At 35.5% G+C, this 21,355-nt stretch overlaps 1 protein-coding gene across 1 annotated transcript in view; it reads left to right on the top strand.

The window, feature by feature from the left end:
* PTPRQ (protein tyrosine phosphatase receptor type Q) overlaps positions 1-21,355 on the top strand; it is a 197,521-nt gene that overhangs the window by 131,754 nt on the left and 44,412 nt on the right. The window contains exons 29-34 of the mRNA XM_057740406.1: positions 2,735-2,979; positions 5,510-5,576; positions 8,537-8,695; positions 9,254-9,476; positions 11,031-11,104; positions 20,433-20,532. Of these exons, the coding sequence (XP_057596389.1) occupies positions 2,735-2,979; positions 5,510-5,576; positions 8,537-8,695; positions 9,254-9,476; positions 11,031-11,104; positions 20,433-20,532 (868 nt within the window). The remainder of the gene's footprint in view (positions 1-2,734; positions 2,980-5,509; positions 5,577-8,536; positions 8,696-9,253; positions 9,477-11,030; positions 11,105-20,432; positions 20,533-21,355) is intronic.

The raw sequence follows: 21,355 nt of genomic DNA, 5'->3' as shown, positions 1-21,355 counted from the left end.
ATTCCATTTTAATTATTTCTCTCCCATGGTTTAAATGCACATTAAAGTAATAACACTATTATTAAATAATCTAGAATTCAAAATTAGAACCCAGGCTACGTTTACCATGTCTATTTTCTTCACTTAGTTAAGTGACATGTTTTATTATATAATCTATTTGATAAATGTCAGAATCCGTACAGATTTCCTCAAGTTCCTATGAACAGGGTCTGAATGAATAATAAGATTGTAACCAATAAGAATTTAAGGTGGAAAGTCAGCTTCCCAGAACTCGCTTGCCCCATCCTCCTGACGTTCTTTGCCACCAGGTATGTCTTTGGAAAGAACACATGAAGGGATGTGTTGCTATAGTCTATTTGTTGCTATCTGTAAGGTAAGTATAGGAGGTAAAAACATTTTTAGCTAGTCTTTTCATTATGCTATATACTCTACTGTCTATAAACGTATGGTTCTAAACTGAAAAGTATATCTTATCCTCAGCACCCTAAAATTCTACTTGTTTCCATTGTGGCCCTGTGTATTCCAGGTACTTATTTTCTTATTATACTGTTTGCAATTCTCCCTAATTCTACCTATCTGTGAGGAAAGTCGCTGCTAAACTTATTCACGTTCACACCATAAAGTGTTGATTGCAAACCTTAATGTGCTGCCTCTTCTAAGGATATCATAGTTTAATAAATTTTTACTAAACCTCTAAGAGTAGAATTTTACATTCAAAGGAAAGATATTTGGAGGATAGGAAGTTCTTTCTAGCATTCAGATAATTCTTTCATTTATTCAGCTTTAAAGCTGATCCTAATTTTAGAGAAACAATTCTTATAAAAAGAAAAAAATTTCTTATGTATCATAAAAATGTGTAACAGCAAATGTTGTGAAAACGTGTGTTGAACCAATTTAACCTTTATTTCAGCTATGCATTTTTTCACTTTGTGATATTTAGCACAATAACATGTTTACCTGCTTTTCTATCTTTTTTTCTCACTATTATTTATTATTTTTTGTTTGCCGTAGGGCACTATCTCTAGGGATGTTTGCAAGAATATCTGAATATCTGAACCACTGACAGCCAAATATTAACAGCCTTTTCATGGAAATTCTTTACTTAAAATGGAAGATTATATCTATTTCAATGTGATCAAAATAGATATGTTCATTCAATGAGTCATTTATTTAAAGAACACTAATTATATAGTACAACAAAAACTAGTCCTTCATAAAATTATTCATAAAATAATTTTATCCTCGTGTATCATTTTAAAATAATAATTTATTGACATTTAGCTAGTTTTATGTTAGGGTAACTTATCAAAAATAAACTGGGGGGGGACTCGAGGGAGGGTGAGGGGGGAGTCAAGGGAGGGAGGGAATACGGGGATATGTGTATAAAAACAGATGATTGAACTTGGTGTACCCCCCAAAATAATAAATAAATAAATAAAATTAAAAAAAAATAAACTGGAATATCTAGAATATATAAAGAAATATTAAAATTCAACATTTAAAAGGAATCCAATTAGAAAAGTGACAAAGAACATGAACAGACACTTCACCAGAGAGAAAATATGATTGGCAAAGAAACTCATGATAAGATAGGTTTTCAACATCATCACCTATTAGGGAAATACATATTAAAACCACAATGAGATATCACTATGCATCTACTACAACAGATAAAAGAATGATTTTTAAAATAGTGATAATACCAAATGCTGGAAAAGATGCAGAAAGACTGGATCTCTCATACATTGCTAGTGAGCATCGAAAAGGGTATAGCTACAATGGAAAAATAGTTTGGTAATGTTTTATAAAACTAAACAGGCACTCACCACATGATTCACCAGTTATACTCTTGGGCAATTATCACGGAGAATTGAAAACTTAATGTTCATGCAAATATCTGTATATGGATGTTAATAGAAGACTTATTAGTAATAACAATAAAATAACTGGAAACAACTCAAATGTTCTTATATGGTTAAACAAACTCTAGTACATCCATAAAGTGAAACACTACTCAGCAATAAAAATAGAATGAAGTATTGATACAACAGTCCTGATGGACCTCAAGGTCATTGTGCTGTTGTCTTTCTCAAATGACAAAACTACGGAGTGTTGTGGGGAAGCACGGGGTGCAAGTACAAGGGGAGAACAAGAGGACATTTCTTTATGGTGATAGAATAGTTTTGTATCTTGTTTCTGGTGATGGTTACAGGAATCTGTATATGGGATTAAATTGCATAGAACTACACACAAATACAGGAAAGCTTGAAAAATGGAAAAATCTGAATAAGGTCTATAGTCAAGTTAACATTATTGTACCAACTTCTGTTTCCAGGTTTGATATTAAACTACAATTATGTAAGATGTCACCACTGGGGAAAGATGGGGGAAAGTTACAGGGGACTGTATGTATGACTTTTGCAACTTCCTGTGAGTCTACACTATTTTTAACTTCAGAGTGTCAAAGAAATGCATTCTGTATAAAAATCTAAATACATATAAAAGACTAAATAAATAAGCAAATAAATTGGATAACTGTTATGATTTCTGTGATCTATAGATGTCAATGATTCTATAATGCATTAGCCATTTGGCTTGCTTTCATAATTAAATGGCTTAAATGATCTGTATAATACTCTTTATAAACAGAAATTTGAAGCAAATCAGTTTTATATGGAGATCAAAATGAATACAAATTAAAAAAAAATTTTAATTGCTAAATATTTCATTTCAGTCCCTAAGGATCCACCTAACAACATGACATTTCAGAAGATACCAGATGAAGTTACAAAATTTCAGTTAACATTTCTTCCTCCTTCTCAACCTAATGGAAATATCCAAGTGTATCAAGCTTTGGTCTACCGAGAAGATGATCCTACGGCTGTCCAGATTCACAACCTCAGTATTATCCAGAAAACTGACACATCTGTCATTGCTATGCTAGAAGGACTAAAAGGTGGACATACATACAACATCAGTGTAAGTATACATCGCTTTTAATTATTCACCTGTCTTACAAACTCAGCATTCAAAAATACTGCAGCTTATGTACATAATACATTTTTCCTATCTTTTTGTGGGATTGTTTAAGATATGCCAACTGAAAACAGATTTGGAGAAACAAAATTGCTGATTTCCTATTTTAATACAGCAAGTGTTGTAAAAATATGTAAATAACAAAAAAGTTTGCACAGAGAATTCTGCCTAAAGGAAAACTGTTTCTGTGTGATTATAAATGGAAAATGGAAAAGCAAATTTCAAAGGCAAAAGACAGAAATTACTACTTATGTGATTGAAATTCACATGTATTTCACACATCTATTACTAAAACTAATATCTTATATCTTCATTCAAAATTATACATTTTTTAAAGTAAATACTTATGTCAGTTCATGCATATACACAGACGCATACACAATTTCTTTCATCCTTTCACTTTTTGTACCATGTCTTGGAATTTTCAAATAGAATCGCATAGTTCAAAAAATCATCTTCTAAGCAACATAGAATTCACTGTATACATTTAAGTAGCTCCGTAACTAATCTTCCTATCAACTCTTTATAATAATATCAGAAAACTGTCATTAATAATTTGTGTTGTTTCCCTTACGCACTTTATATCTCATTATATAATCTGACTTGCTGGGATTCCTCCTGCACGTACCATTAAATGGATCCCCACGGTAGAAGATCTGTTAGAGAGAAGGGGGTAGTTAAGAGAATGAACTGACCTAGGTTCAAATTCTGGCTCTGCTGATTTCTTTCTGGGCAATTTCCTCAAATCTATGCCTCAGTTTACTTATCTGAAACATTAGTAATAAGAATAGTAATTTCTATATAGGATATTAATAGTTATGGTAGGTAGCAAGTATTATAATAGTTTTGGCTCTTGCAAATAAAAGAAAAAAACAGGAAATAAAGTATGACAAATTCATAATTTAAAGAAAAAGAAATCTGATTATTTGCAAAGTGTAGTGTCCTCAACATCTGAGAGTTTATTAGAAATGTGTAACTTCTTCATACCTGTTCCAACCTACTGAATGAAAACCTACAGATCAGGGACTTCCTAGGTGGCACAGTGGTTAAGAATACACCTGCCAATGTAGGGGACACAGGTTTGATCCCTGGGGCCAGGAAGATTCCACATGCCCCGGAGCAACTAAGCCCATGTGCCACAATTGTTGAGCCTGTGCTCTAGAGCCCGTGAGCCACAACTATTGAGCCCATGTGCCGCAGCTTCTGAAGGCTGTGCGCCTAGAGCCCATGCTTCACCACAAGAGAAGCCACCACAATGAGAAGTCCACGCACCACAATGAAGAGTAGCCCCCGCTCGCCGCAACTACAGAAAGCCTGTGTGCAGCAACGAAGACCCAATGTAGCCAATAAATAAATAAGTAAATAAATAAAAAACAAAAAAACCCTACAGATCTTCATTTAACAGGGTTTGCAAGACTTCTTTGCCCACTGCAAGTTGAGAAGCACTGCCCAATTTTATTATCTCACTTAAATGTTAGATTGTAAAGAAATAAAAATAATTAAGCAGTTCGTAACATCACTTTTCATTTGAGTACTTTTTATTTTTATTTTTTGAGTACTTTTTAAAATTACATCCACCAATAAATATTTCCTTTAGGTATTTTTAAGCCACATTTTATGGGCTTGATTTATTTACTCTACCTACCACATCACATATATCATTAATTCAATCAAAATACTTCCGAAACTATCCATGGGCTGGAGGGTGGGCCACTAATGTATGAAACAAATTTATTAATTCCAATAAAGATATATTGTGAATTATATTTATTGAATACAATGAAACTGGCCAAGAACACAGTCTTTATTTTACATAGTGAATAAAAGTAGGGCCTGTGTCTGCAGCCTCCTAAGCACAAAGTTAATTGAAAGGACTCACATTTGTGTAAATCACCCTCTGTAGATACAAACAGAAATGCTTTATGTGTATGTGCTGCATTATGCAGGGTATAGCGTCAGATACTTTGGGGCAGGGGTGAAGCAGGGCATAGAGGCCAACTTTCAGAGGGATGATTTAATACAGGAAAACTGGAAGGCTGAGGAATAAGGTTTCATCTCTGAGAAGGAAAAAAAGGGAGTCTTCAATATAGATTTGAAGAAAGCCGGAGTTACCTAGCTACAGAGAGAAGGAACAGATGTTAGAGTAGATGAAGAGTGTAGACAGAGTGACTTTTCTGCTCTTTCCTCCTACGGGTTCAAACTGAAGCCACATCTTTCTTGGTCTCTGTAATAGGGCTGTTTAGGTCACTCAGCCTTTGTTGTCAGGGCTTAGCACCAGAATATCAGTTGTAAGAACTATTTTTATTGCTAATGTTCTTCCTCCATATAGTATATTGAGTGCAAGAAAATATAATTAACAGACTATACGGTTTTCAGAACTGCAGTCGTTTTAAAATGACATATAACCATAATCAGTTATACATACACCTGTGCAATAATTTGAAAATAATAACAAGATGTTTCTTTGTTTTAGGTTTATGCAATCAACAGTGCTGGTGCAGGGCCAAAGGTTCAAATGAGAATAACCATGGATATTAAAGGTACATGAGCTGCCTTCCGATGAAATGCTATTGTCTTAATCAAAGAGTAATTATAATTTGTATTCTGTATTAGAATTAAGGATGTAGTTAAGCTTTTAAATGGTGCATATGCACATAATAAGCATACATTAGGTAATAAATAATAATGTATGCTTATTAAAGCTATAATTAAAATCTCTAAATCATGGTACATATTACCATGTTAAAGAATGCCCACTGTTTTCTTAGATTTCTTTTCTGCTAAATTTAAACTTTGTGGAGACAAAGTTTATAATTGTATTTAATGTTTTTTATATTTTATTGAAAAGAAAGCTCCTTTAAGTTACCTATGACTAGACTTTGACTAGTTCTAGTTAGATTCCTTGACTGATCTTTATTTTGAAAGTCAGATTCCTTTCAGTTAATCAAACAGTGTTTACTAAACTACCAGATAATCAACTTTATGATTCTGACTGTAAAGTAGATCTATCAATTCATTAGTGACAGCGATTTTTTTCATAGAAAATATACAAAAATTTGGAGACTCCCTCCTTCATTAAGTTCCACAAAACCCATAAAAGATTATTAAGAGGACTTTAGGGGCATTCAGCCATTCAGGGTGCCTTCTCTTCTTAAGACTAAAAATATGCACTCAGTTTTGCTCTTCTGTAAAAACCTGTGTAAGACCTGCAGAGAGATTAAAAAAAAAAAAAGTATATTGACCTTTTGTAGAATTCCACCTGATGCTCCTCTCTCTAAAACCAAAAGCAGCTTTTCTCAGTCTTTGGTAAGTATAGCACGGCACAGTGATTAAAAGTGCCAGCTTTAGGCTGAGTCGAGTCAAACTGCTGAGGTTGAATCCTGGATTGGCCACTCAATACCTGTTTGATTTTGGACAAGTTTCTTAATGCCTAGAAGCCTGTATAATGGCAATAATAGTCGTTCCTACTTCATAGGTTGTTGTGAGGATTAAAAGAGATAATCTTTGAGAAAGCCATGGGACAGTGTCTGGAAACTAGCATTGTTCAGAATAAGAAATATTCACTATAAGAAGAAGTTGATATATTTTATTTTTTCATCAATGGGTAGTTTATATAACTGTAATACTATTTATGTGTTATTTGCTTTTAGTTGATAAATTATGTACTTGGAATGTACAAATACATAGTCTTCAAAAATATCAGCTATTTTAAAAATGATTTCATAAAGAAGAGTTTACTTACTGCTTACATCATACCATCCTAATTTCTCTGTTATTCAGTGGCAGACACAGTCATATATTCAGTATACAGGTAACAATAGATGCATTATATTTATTTAGTAAAATTTCCCATTTCAGATACTCCACTCCTCCTCAAGTAAAGATCACTAGTTCTGACTTTCCATGCCTTACATAGGGCAGACAGTCTCAAGACGAGTTATCTAGAGAAGCTATATGAGTACTGGTGGCAGTGGCGGTCCTGGAGAAATGAATTTTTCTCCAGTAATGTGCATGGTTTTATTAATGACATGGAATGATACTGGATTAATAGTTCTCATTAAATCTGCATGTGACAATAGATAATATCAAGTTGGATAGCACTGTCCAATGCCAGATTCCTCTAACTGGAAACCTTGTCTTGAGGACTCCCCAGTGGCCTCTCTCAAAATTTCTCAGAACTCCCTGAAATCCTTCCTGCTGAGTCTTTCTTTCCTTCCTTCTCTCCATTCATGTGTCAGGTCTATGATCTTTCCACCTGCTCTTGCTCCCTGCCCCTTTATCCTTCAGAGATGTTTTCCCCAATAAACTTCCTACACATCTAATATCATCACCACCTTTATATCTCAGAGGAGTGAGCTAAAGGGTCAAGTCAGATTTGGTTCAAGTTTTGATGTTTCCCTCTTATAGCTATGTGGCATGAGGCCATTTTCCTCATCTGCAAAATGGAAATGATATTGCCAAATTTATGGCATTGTCGAGAGGCTTTTTAAAAAGATTTTATAAATATGAGAATTGAAGTTTGATTAAGCAGTTTACTGATGCTCTAAAGGCTGTAAGATGAAACAAACAGAGCTTCCACAGGTATTGATTTTGGAGATACTTGTATGCATTGACCATAAAATGTGAATTATCATGGCACTTTTAGAAATTATTCTGGCAAATCTGTTAAAGTTAAAAGTATATGTGTCTTTTGCTCCAGAAATTCTGCCCTTGGGAATATATTCCATAGCAATAAAAGGATCAGTAAATAAGGCTAAATGTATAAGGCTGATTAGTGAAGCAAATGTTCAAAACCTGAAGGGAAAGTGAATTCCATCACTAGATGAATGATTGAATAAATATGATGCAGTTGCACTGTGATATACAACATAGTCTTTATGAAGAATGAGTTAGGCCTGTACTTGGTGACTTAGATTTACACAAGTCATAGTTAAGTGATAAAAGCAATATGTGGGGTAATTAAAATACTAATATAGCCCCATTAAAGCATATCAAACAGTGAGAAGAATCCATTATGTGTGACTTTTTGAATTTTTATATGATTATGTGAACGTAGAGAAAAATATGAGAGGATATTATCCAGGTGTCTGGTATGGATAACTGGAGGACAGGGCTCCCAGCATGATTAGAATAGAAACTGGTGAACCAGCTAAAGGAAGTAAAAGAAAAAAAAGAACACTAAAATATTAGTATGATTTAATACATTTGTGAAAATTACTTATATATAGTTTGAATTTTTTTAATATATGAAGAGAAGTCAGATGTCTGAAAATCACACCTGGGCACCATTATCTTAGGCAAGTCTCAAATATATAATTATATCATTAGCAGTTAATAATTGCTAAATATCTGCTGTATGCAAACAAAAATCTGTTTCATTTGTTATTTATATGTCATCACTTTATCTGTAAATTACCTGCATGAAAGGAGAATTCAAAATGATTTTCTCTTCTCTGCAGAAATAAAAAATCAGTTGGCAGTGATATTTCTTTGTTTACAGCTCCAGCACGACCCAAAACCAAACCAACCCCTATTTATGATGCCACAGGAAAACTGCTTGTGACTTCAACAACAATTACAATCAGGATGCCAATATGTTACTACAATGATGATCATGGACCAATCAAAAACGTACAGGTGCTTGTAGCAGAAGCAGGAGGTATCATCACATGCCAGCTTATCGTGTTAAATCGTAGCGTGTGAATTGCTGAATGCTAAAGACTTTCCAACTCGAAATTAGTAATATAAGGTTGACTCCTGATTATTGCACATCTCTTGCGCTTGACAGATTGTCAATATTATTAATTTATATCATTATTTTTACTGATCATTAATTTATGCCTAAAATATTTTACCAAAATTTAAAAAGGCATGGTTAAAATATGTGATTTATTTATTCTATATGCTGGTAGGATTGTTTTGATTTTAGCAAGATGGATAGCTTATTTGTAGGTGTGAAAGAGAGAGTTACCCTTGACTGAGGAATGTTTTTTCTCTGAGAAGTCATTCTCCACAACAGTGCCTGTGGGTTCATGTGTGATGGGGATGGATAGAGTTCCCTTCTTATCCAGGTAGATCAGCTGAATCATCCCTGGTGGTTCACAGAGTGCCAAACATTGCATCCAGATTTTCCTCATGCAATTACAGAAGCACCCCTTATAAATGTGAAAATACATTTGGATATTACTTGTAATCATTATTTTCTTTCTGAAAACAGCTCAGCATGACGGAAATGTAACAAAGTGGTATGATGCATATTTTAATAAACCAAGGCCATATATCACAAATGACGGTTTTCCTAATCCCCCGTGTACAGAGGGAAAGACAAAGTTTAGTGGCAATGAAGAAATTTACATCATAGGTGCTGATAATGCATGTATGATTCCTGGCAATGAAGACAAAATCTGCAATGGCCCTCTGAAACCAAAAAAGCAATACTTGTAAGTATAGTTGTGTCTTCTATGTATCAGGTTAGCAAGCTAGCTGACAACTTTCATCCATCCATCTACCCCTCCCTTCATCTTTCCAGTAAGCGCTGGCACCATGACGTGTCGTGAGCTGATGCATGATAAAGATCAACAAGGCACTGTCCTTACAGTCCATGAATGCACAGTTGTAGGGAAAGTAGGCAAGCTTAAAAGTAATTATGGTTTCATGTAAGTGACTAAGGGCAATATGAAAAAGTGTGCAAATTGGAGAACAGAGGTAGGAGAATTTAATTCTTTCTGTAACGGGTAATGTGACTAACGTGTAATATTGTGTGTTTTTCACTCCTTTTTCTGCCATGCATGCTAATGTACAGGTTGTTAGAAACATGATCCTAGTCTTTCGGTTAATTATGGCTTCAGTTTACCTCACTTACAGCAATCATTTTCAGCTCTTCATACCATCAAACAATTGAATGAGGGATTGAAATCTTTACAATTTGCTTTAATACTTGGTATTGTGTAGATTATAATAATCTAACATAAAAACCAATGGTGATATTTTAGCTTTATTAAATGCTTTGCTAAATTGGCTATTTTTCTCCTACTAAATTGACTATTATTTTTGTGTCATGAATAGTGCCTGCTAGTTAAAGCACTATTAAATTCTTCATAAACATCCTTGGACAAGTTAACGTTAGAAAAGTTAGAGAAGTTAGGCATTCGAAAAAAGAATGCTCTATCATCTGTTATTAAGTACAATTATTTTAGTTACTAAGTTATGGCCTGAAATTGATGATCATACAGTAACAGTTTACAGAAATGATACACCATAAAGTTTAATATCTATTCAAGAATTGTTGATTTTGCATAACTTTTCCAAAACATTTCCTATAATCCATAAAATCATAAGAATTTGAGATTAAATTATGCAGTGCAATTTATTAATGTAGATTGGTTTTATGTTTTAAAATTCTTGTAGGTTCATAGTTTTAAGATAAGGTAAATTTCGGTTGTCTCTGTGGTGACAGAATCATCCAGTGATTTTTAAGACTGATTTTCTTCTGCATCCATTTTCTATTTCATATGTCATGAAAGAGCAGAAAGTGAAAATACAGCTATGCACATGCAGAATAAAGAAGCCTTCTTCTTCATTTGTTTACATTTGAACAAGTTGTTTTATATGTCCATTCTAAATCTGGCTTACTGGCATTTTCAAAGGTGGCTGAGGTACAACAGTTATATTTTATAAAGTGTGCTTATGCAGACATTCAGTGCTTTCAACCAAATAAATCTATGAGGGAGGTGATCTACTTCATCTGATTAACCTGCTGACTATTTCATTCTGGTCAGATTTTTAGTCACTCTCTCATGAAATTCAGGAGGTCCATGTCCCAGGTAATTATTCATCTCACGTAAAGATATTATTTGTCCTGATGGTGACTGATTTTCAAGTTTATACTTTGTAAATTAATTTTCTCTTGAACAAAAATATATCTTTTTCACAGCTGTTTATTATTCACAGAAAAAAATAGTTGTATGGTATGTAAACTGCTTTTTATTTCATAGGTTTAAATTTAGAGCCACAAATATCATGGGACAATTTACTGACTCTGATTACTCTGATCCTGTTAAGACTTTAGGTAAGACGTATTTTGTAGTTTAATTTTATTTATAACCTCAGTACGCTAATCACAGCTGTAACATTCATTAGGAAATGTATTAATCCATGGCTGAATGTTCTCAAGTATAAAATCATTTCAAGGTTAATTATCCCAAGGAGAAAAGAGTATTTGTAGTACTGTTTTAAGTGATGAATGTTCCATCTATTCAAACCTGGACATAGATTTCAATATGGTATTTGGTCTGATGTGTAGGAATGTTACACTAAGCAAATGTTTATTTGGCTGTTTAATATGTAATCTTATATGTAAAACATTTTTACGTCATAAGAAAGAAAAAGGATTATGAAAATTTTCCTGAAGTAATCCTAAAAGCTAGACGCTTACCAGTCTTTATTTTCTTTTTGATCAACTCTCTCATGAGTTTTTCAGTTATATCCACCCAGTCATGCCTGAAGAAAACATAAATACAATTTAGTCATATGCAAATATATTTGATTCTTCTTCCTTTTCTCCTCCTTCTTCTCCCTTTTCTCCTCCTTCTCCCCCTTCTTCTCCCCACTCTATTTCTTCTCTTTCCCCTCCTCCTTCACCATGGACATATCTAACAGTAAATATTCTGTGCCAGACATACTCTGAGGCCCTTTGTATGTACTAACTGATGGACCCTTCACAACTGTCCTTTAATGTAGCTCAGTGGTTCTCAACCAGAGCAATCTTACTTTCCAGGGGCCATGTGGGAACGTCTGGAGCCATTTTTGGTTGGGTTGTCACAACTGTGGGGGCTGAGCTAGTGGCATCTAGTGGGCAGAGAGGCCAGGGGTGCTGCTGCACGTCCTACGGTGCACAGGACAGGCCTGCAGCAAAGAATCATCTAACCCGTGATCAACAGTGCTGAGGTTCAGAAACCCTTTCATAAATGTGGAAACCATGGCCCAGATTAAGTAAGTAAGTGGCTCTGCTGGCATAAATGTTATAACCATTACACTACAAATGCAGGATTTAGACCTGGATTCAAATCTACCACTGGAGAAAATAATTTCTATAAACCTCAGTTTCCTTATTTGGAAAATGGGAATGTTATCTGCCTTGAAAGATTTTAGTAAAATAATGTAGGTAAAGATATTAATATTTTATATTTAATAAAATATTAAATGCTTAATAGCTTCTTTTTGGATAGGTTATAATGAAAGATTTTAAAAATATACTTCCTTAGGAGAAACTGTTTCCCTAGGATTTCTCTGAGGAAATCACAACTTCGTATTTCCTCTGTATCAGGCTTGAGAGTGTGGAACATCGTGTGTTGTTCACACCCACGGTATATTATGAATGCAATAAATTTCAGTGATAGTTATGGCTGGAAGAAGACAGAACATGTTCCACCATTTTTAGTTAGAAATTCTCATCTGGTTGTAGAACATCAATTGTATAAAAAGCCAGTTTCTGCAGCCTCCACGTAAGTTAAGGAAACTTTGGATCTTGAAGAAATGAAGTGGCACATGGTTTCCTACGTTAATGTTTATGGGGGAATAACATAAATTTCGTTGGCTATGCTGTCTGCTTAATTCCGTAAAATCACTAGTTTGATTAATTTTACGTAATAATTCAATTGTTTTTAAATTGGCTGACTAGACCTGTGGTTTTGAAATTGTGTCAAGCGTTTCTTCGTTTGATAGGTGAGTTTATCACACCCTGCCACCACCACAGTAAATGTTTTGATGGCATCAAGACAACTTTCTTTAGGTTATAGCATTCAGAAACTACATGTTATCACAGCTAAATGGTGACCCGGTGTATTTATGATGGAAGATAAGAAACACAGAACAAGTGGATTAGCTCATATGTCTTAGAGAGGTGACATTTTGTAGATGCAGTGCTAAAAAGAGATCACTTTGTTGTATTATTTGTTATGTGCTATTCATCTCATAGCTTGCTGGTTTTATAAAGATCATTGACATGAGGACCACATATTCAGTCAATTATCTGAAAGGTAAAGTTGAGACATCTAGGTTAATAGGGATGAAAGAAGAGGGAAAGCCAAGCATCAGGAACCATGGTGTGCAGGGACGTGGTTCCCAAATTCTGCTAAATGGCGTTCCTTTGGCCAAGGGTGGGCCTCATCCATCACTATGGCCACAGGTAGTTTCAAGATGTTCCTCAGCGATGGCCTTCGTTGTCTTCTTTTCTCTCACAGCCAAGGCAGTGGAATACAATAAGTAATTCTAGAAGACAGAAGAAATACACCATCAGTTCTCTGATTCCACTTTTGGAATCACTACCACCACCCCAGTCACCCAGGTGCTAATGTCTGTGTGCCCTAGTAACAGCAGGAGTATAAGGGGATGTAAGGTGTGTAATGAAGGGTAGAGCACCAGATCCTGCCAAGGTTAGAGTAGGAGGGACTGGGGAAACAGACTGGGTGCAGTCGGTGGAGTGCCATTGGGTTGGTAAGGGGTGGTGACAAGGAACGGTCCCACGTATCTACAATCAATTTTTCAGGGTTCATATGTTATTTGGAGACCAGTGACACTAGGACAGCCTTTCAAGCTCCTCCTTGGGGTGGCCTTCCATGGGCTCTCTCCTGATGCATAGAAGCTTTATAATAGGCTTTTGCTCCCTTATGCTTACTCTGACCACACGGAATTCTGCTATCTAGATAGTTATTTGTAGCTAGTAAAACAATGTCAGGCAGGAACAGAGGAAATTAAAAGAAGTGCAACCCTCAGCTGTAGTGAAATGAAATGTTCACATTTGGAATGTGGCATGTACTGCTGGAGCTTGATATCCAGCAAAGTAGCCCAGCATTTTCCTGGTTAATGGATGTAACACTATTGATTTCTGGCCTCACACTGATTTTTTACCTGGCTATTGAATATTTTTGTTCTGTGTATATCAGATTCACTCTGATGAGTCAGACACCAAAGAGCACCCTCCAGAAAAGGTGCTGGTCTATAATTGACCTTAATAAAGGCATGGAGTCATACAGTTTTTGGAAAAAGAACATTGCCGAGGAGCATATAGTAGAAGGGCCCAAAAAGGAAATAAAGTTGACTGTTTCTACAGTGGTCAGTGGTCAGTGGCAAGAATGGTTTCATGGCTGTGAGACTGAGGGCAAGCGAATAGTACAATGCATTAGTATAACATCCCTGGTGTCATCATAAGAGTACAAAGCAAGTTTGAGTCCTTTTTTTCTCTCAAATGTATCATGTACTGGGATATAGGATAGCATTTGCAAGAGGCTAGTGGCTCCCAGCATTTGTACCAGACCTGTCCAACACTCATGTGTGTATCTCACACTTCAGTGAAAAAAGTCTAGGTCCCTTTTAGGTCATCAAACCACCACTGGATGTACAGTCATTCACTGGTATTTTGCACACCACAGGCAGTGAATGAGCTTCAAGTTGAGTTGCCTATCAAAACAATCTTCAGGATTTAAGTGCCTTTGCAAGGCTGTGTTTCTAAGTTAATATAGGGCATGCACTTACAAGACAGATCATTTTGATACAGTGATATGCCTATATATATATTATTATTTGGATGTTAAAATTAGGGGCAGAAAAATCACTGATGGACTAAAATGTTTAAGTTTAGTGAAAAAGGCTAACAGCAATCAGGGGCCAGACAGGGCTTTGCTGAATGAGGACCGATAAGGTGGAAGGGGAGTTTGCACTTGGGGACATCTTTATGGCCTTAGGAATAATGGGGACAACTTACTTGATTTTGTTTTCACTCAGGATTGAGCATTAGGATTTTTATTAACAGAATTCACAAGAATCCTTAAATTCTCTTTTAAGACTCCTGCTTAGGCACGTCAGTTTATGGAACCTGCTTGTAGGCAATGTTTTGATTACAAGGTTTAATTATAGAGGATTCCTGTGATTTGAAAACCAGACACTCCTTTCTGCACCTCACAGGGCTTCATTAAAGCTGAACAAGATGAAACCTTAAACCCATGGCAAAGGCACTCTGTGATTGTTTTCTTTGGTCATAACACTTCTCACTTAATTACTGTGCTAACAATGAAAGGTTCCAATATGCTCACTTGGGAACAGAAATAGGGAGTCACTATGTATTTTCTGCAGCTAAAGGATCACTTGCCCCCAAGATACCAGCACCAGAGGAACAGGGAAAGCTTTATGATATTAACGAGGCAGTGGTAATGTGATGGTGAACCTTGTAAAACTCTGCAGTCAGACAAGCATATTTCAGGCAGTTTTGGCATATATGGAATTTATGTGAACTTGGGTTAGTTACTTAACAAATTAACTTATGCAATCTTTTTTCCAAAATGAGAAGAATAATATCTGTTTCAAAAGCTAACTGGGAGATGAAATCAGATGAATGAACAGATTAATGAATATGAAAGGTTATTAGTTAAGATACAAAACACTGCTTACTTACGTGCCAAGCCCTTTGTGAGTGTTTTTCTATATAACCTCATGTATTTTTCACTACAACCCTATCACATGATTTCCTATTTATGGATACCTCCAATTTACTGATAAGAAATCTGAAGCTGGGTCTTTAAGCAACTTGCTCAAGGTTACAGAGCTAGGAAGTGGCAGCACAAGCTTTTAGACCCAGGCTGTCTGTCTCCAGTCAGCGCTGTGCTTGCAACCACTGTACTGTGTTGTCTGGAAATCACTAAGTGCCCAAGGAGCTTTCGATTTCATTACTATCAGTGATTTTTCTGTTCCCACAGACTTCCTATCCTTGCTATACCATTTTCTCTTCTCAACATTTTAAATTATTTCTAGCTGTTCTGTTTTCACCTTCTCATCTTAGCTTTTCGAGGCTAACGTTTATATACAAGTATGCTTCGTTTGTACACATAAAAATGCAGTAATTCCTTTTTTTTTTTAAATAGTAAGTGTGACTTCTCTCTACACCCTGGAAACAACTGTTTATTGTCTACTTCTAATATTCTGACAATCTGATGTATGAAAATAACATTTATGTAGGGCATTTTAATATATAGTTCTTGAATTATGAAATGGAATGACTTTTAGTAAGTTCTTTGTGCAGTTTTTGAATATCCTGGATGGCCAGTACAGGGCTAAAAGAGAAAAAATTTTTAATACTTAAGTTCTGTCATAAGAACTTGTTTTAAGATGAAAGATCTTCTTAATATTATTATTCATGTAATATGTATCTATATCAAGAGCCAGACATTGTCCTAGGACCTTTATAACTCATTTAATTCAAACTTCTTCTTAGAGATATAAAACTGGCTTAAAAAGTCAGATCCATAAGCTAAGTTTAAATAATGATAATTTTAATCAAAAGATAATACTTATGAAAATTAGGCAGTGCTTTATAATTATGATTTGCTTAGAGTAGTACATTCTGTTATGCAAATAAAACAATTTAATTTGACCTTTCATAGGATTTTAAGTCTAGTCAGGAAATGACTTGTACATGTTACAAAAAAGAATCATGTTTATACTTTCAAGCAAAAGAGTTCCATTTTCTGTGAAAGGATAAAGTGACTTCATTCTGTACTGGTAATGCTCTGTGGGTACATGCATAGCAGTAAATCAAAATTTGTACTGGACAATCATAGTACATTTTGTCCTTCAGTACATTTGTAATACAGTGCCCAGAGGATTACCTATTGTTTATTAATACATTATATGTCATTTCCTCACTTCACTTGGCTAGTGCTTTGAAATGGTAATCTAATCTGAAAATTTTTTGTGGTCTATGAAATCATTTTTTCCCAGTAGTTTCCAAGGTCCAGTGACTCAGTACTACCTGATAAAGATGATTCTTCATTCAGCCTCATGTTTCCTTTCCCAAGCATACCCAATTAGGAGTCAGCATGTGAAAATTCATGAAACGAACCATTTATATTTTAATGCATGAAAAAAGTATATCTAAAATACTTTATGAGCTACATGCTCCTTTAGAGTCTTCTAAATTCAGCTGGAGATTATAGATGACCATGAAACTCTGATAACTATTTAAGGTACAGTATTCATTCAAATCCACCATGCAGAACAGCCGAAGAAACTCTTTCCTATTGTTAACATTTCTTAAGCACCAATCCAGGGGAAAAAAGATGAAACATTAATCCCTGAGTATTTTACACAGAGTTAACCTATTTTGTCACTTGACTTTAATAATTTTTACATAAAATTATGTTATATAACTTAAAATTGGTTATAATTATAATTACTAGTTGCATCAAAATAACTGATTAATAACTTACATATTCTTATTTGGTTTAATGACTTATCGTCAACCTGAAAATTTTTAATTCCTACTTCACAACACAGAGTACTAACCACTATATGATCATGGCCAGAATTGCTACTTCAAAAATCAATATTTTTATTTATCAGTAAATTTAGAAAATATTTATTGAGCATTTGCTACGTGCCTGATACTATTGTCAGGACTTGGAATACAGTTTTGGATAAAACAAAGACTCTTGTCCTCAGGGATCTTACATTCTGGAAGGTAATAAAGATAATAAATAAATGAATTATAAAATGTTAAAAAGGGCTATGGAGAAAAGAAGTAGAACAGAGTACAGAGGAGGTAGAAAGGGGAAGGCAGGAAGTTAAGGAGTTGTAGCTTTCGATCTTAAATAGGGTAATGTCTTAGTCTGCTTGGGCTGCCATAACCAAATACCACAGACTGAGTGGCTTAAACAACAGAAATTTATTTTCTCACAGTTCTGGAGGCAAGAAGCCTAAGGTGCGGTTCCAGCCAATTCAGTATGTGGTGAGGGCTCTCTTCCTGGCTTGCAGAAGGCCTCCTTCTCGCTATGTCCTCACATGGCCTTTCCTCAGTATGGGCACACGGAGGGAGAGAACTAGCTTTCTGGTGTCTCTTCTTAAAAGTAAACACCAGTTCTATCGGATTATGGCCCAATGCTTATGACCTCATATAACATTAATTATTACTTCCTTACTTAAATACCATTACATTGTATTTATATTAGGGTTTCAACACATGAACTTTGGAGGGACATATACATTCAGTCAGTAACAGGTGGTCATTGTAGGCTTCATTGAGTAGGTGATATTTGAGCAAATTCTTGAAGGTAATGAAATGGCTAAATGGGCAGATCTACAAGAGAAATACCCTTCCAGGCACAGAAAGAAGCTGGCCAAAAGCCCTATATCAAGAGTGACCTGGTGTGTCCCAAGGACAACAAAGAGGCCAGTGCTGCTCCAGAGTAGTAAGCAAGGTGGAGACTGGAAGGGAAGGCAAAGAGATAACAGGGAACCAGAGAGTTAACGAGGGACCAGAGGCCATCAACCTATGGCTAAGAGGCCATTGGAAGGACTTTGGATTTTTGTCTGTGAGAGATAGGGAGGATTTTACATAGAGAGGTAATGTTTTAAAAGCATTACCCTTGCTACTATGTTGAGAATAGATGGAAAGAGGACAAGGGTAGATACAGGAAGACTTAAGAATTCATGCAAAACAGGATGGTGGCCTTGATCAGGATGCTTGCAGCAGAGGTAGTGCGAAGTGAACCGAGCTTACACAGAAGTTTCAAATAGGATAATGAACCCCCAAATATCCTGTTAAATTTAATAATTTTTAAGTTTGCCACATGTTTTATTTATGCATGTCATTTACTTCTTAAGTTTTAAAGTAAATCACAGAAAGCATTAGGTATTCCACTCCAAAATACTCTAGCATATTATAATAAGTATGTTTTTATTATATGGTTGCAGTTAAACAAAATTAACAATAAATCCTTGATATTATGTAAACCCATATATATTTTCAAATCATCCTCTGATTTTTTTTTATAGTTTGTTTGAAACAGAATCAAACAAGAGATTCACACATTTTTCATTATTGTGTCTCTTAATCTACTTTAATCTAGAACAGACTTCTTTCCCCCCCTATACCCTGGACTCATTTAGGCAACCAGATGAGTTTTCCTGTGGGAGGTTCCATATTCTGAATTTGTCTGATTGCTTTTTACTGGTCATTTTATTTTTTAGCTCCTTCCCCTACTTTCTTATAAACTAGAGATAAGATCTAAAGGTTCAAATATTCACAATGAACATTTTTGGCAGGGATTCTTTACAGGTGTTGCTGCATAGATCAAAATACCTCACATCAGGAGGTGTATAATATCTGGTTGTCAGATTTTCACTGATTTAAAAATTGATCAGTAAGTTTAATGGCAATGACAGCATGATCCTTCACTGGAAAGTTGTTTCTTCCCTTGTTATAACCAGCAAATAATCTGTGAGGCGATCATTTGACATTCCCTAAATATCCAAGTCCCTATCAATCCTCTTCCTAATTATTTAAAGATGCCTTTATGATTGTTATACCTGAGTCGATTATTTCATTAGAAATGAAAAATTAATTTCTAATTTTATTATTTCTTCCACATTTATTAAACACAATTCTTCTCTAGTAAGGAGCTTTATCTCCTTAACTAGGGCTATTTTTTTAATTCATAAAAAACAGTTCATATGAGAGAGCCGGGGGAAAAATGCTTAATTTTCTACCTTTAATTACAAATTTTCAGAGTGAAAAAAAGTAGTTTAGCTAAAACCAGAGGTTACAAATTAGTATTTTTTGGTTTAATTTTCATTTCTCTTTCACTGAATATTAGAACTCCTGGACTTTTATATTGACTGTATTTCAATGTTTCAGTTTTTAGTCATTATAAAGTTTAAATTGTTCCATCTTTGGCCAGAAGGAACCTCAAGATCTTTTTTTCTTTCCATACCATTAGCCTTTGATAGTTTCTTAGCTTTCTTGCCCCATTTGAAGTCCCAAATTCCTTTTGTTCCCTAATTACACTTTTGAATTACTATCTCTCCAAGTTTCCCTAGTTTCTTTCAGTGAAAAGCGTATATACTTAGAAAATAGAGACAACAGGATTTCCTCAGAGATTTTGGATGTGTTCTGTGAAAGAGAAAGTCAAGTGTGACTCCAAGACTTTTGGCTTGAGCAACTAGAACAATGAAGTTGCCATCAACTAAGAGGTAGAAAGGAGGGAAGAATAGGAGTTCAGCTTTGGACATTTTGATTTTTAAATTTAATTACACGTCTAAGTAAAGCTGTACAGTAGGCAATTGGATATATAAATTGGGAGTTCCTTAAATTAAAGTAGTTATCATACAGATGAAAATTAAAATAAAAACCATGAGGCTGCATGGGCTCACCAAGGGTGTGAGTTTAGATAGAAAAAAAGAAGAGGACAAAGGATGGAGCCCCAAAGTTAGAAGATCTAGAAGAAAAGCATATTTGTGTATTTTATTAGCATTAATGAGAAATATGCCAAAAAATATTTTTCTGATTTTAGACCCAATATAGTATTCCATACAATAATAATGATAATGTTATACTTCTTCCTCTTCAGGTGAAGGCCTTTCAGAAAGAACTGTAGAGATTATACTTTCAGTCACTTTGTGTATCCTTTCAATCATCCTTCTTGGAACAGCTATTTTTGCATTTGCAAGGTAAGACTTATTTGTACTTATTCCTAAGATGCTTTATGCAGGGGTCCCCAACTCTGCTGGGCCACAGACCCGTAGCAGTCCAATGGCCTGTTAGGAACCGGGCCACACAGCAGGCGATGAGCAGCAGGGAAGCAAGCGAAGCTTCCTCTACCACTTCCCACTGCTCCCCATCGCTCACAGCACCTCCTGAATCATTTACTGCTCCCTCCTCTCTTGCGTGGAAACAGTCCCTGGTGACAAAAAGGTTGGGGACCACTGCTCTATGGACATCATTCAGTCATGATCCAGTGAGACAGAAGCCACAATGGCCACTTGAATGGGAAACAATAATAAAGAAGAATTGTTAACTAGTAGAAATATGTAACTAGTAAAAGGGGTCAAAGAAAACACTAAGGGATCCAGAAATAGCAAATGCAACAAAGGTGCTCTCTCTAGGCTAAGGGGGAGTGGACAGTAAATGAACAAACATCTAGAAGAAGTCTCACTCCCAAGTTTGTCATGGAATGGCTACCACAGGCACATGCAGCCTGTCACTGGGCAAAGAAATATGAGAGAGGAAGGGGCTGGAGCGGATCTGTAGAAGCTACCCATCATTACTGGAGGGTAGGCAGGCTGGAATGGGACAGAGGAAACAGCCCACTCTTGCCTGACTGTGGGTGGGCTGGAGCTACTTGGAATCATTCACCAATGGAGAGAACATGAACTTTAGAAGCAGCTCGAGATCATCCAGGTGGGCTACTGGGCTTCCACAATGAATAATAATAATGCAGCACTAGAACACTCAAGGGAGGTATCTCCCTGACCCTACTGACTTGCAGGATGA

Source organism: Hippopotamus amphibius, chromosome 7 (genome assembly GCF_030028045.1).
Source record: "Hippopotamus amphibius kiboko isolate mHipAmp2 chromosome 7, mHipAmp2.hap2, whole genome shotgun sequence".
Taxonomy (NCBI): domain Eukaryota; kingdom Metazoa; phylum Chordata; class Mammalia; order Artiodactyla; family Hippopotamidae; genus Hippopotamus; species Hippopotamus amphibius.
This window is presented reverse-complemented; position numbering and strand designations above follow the sequence as displayed.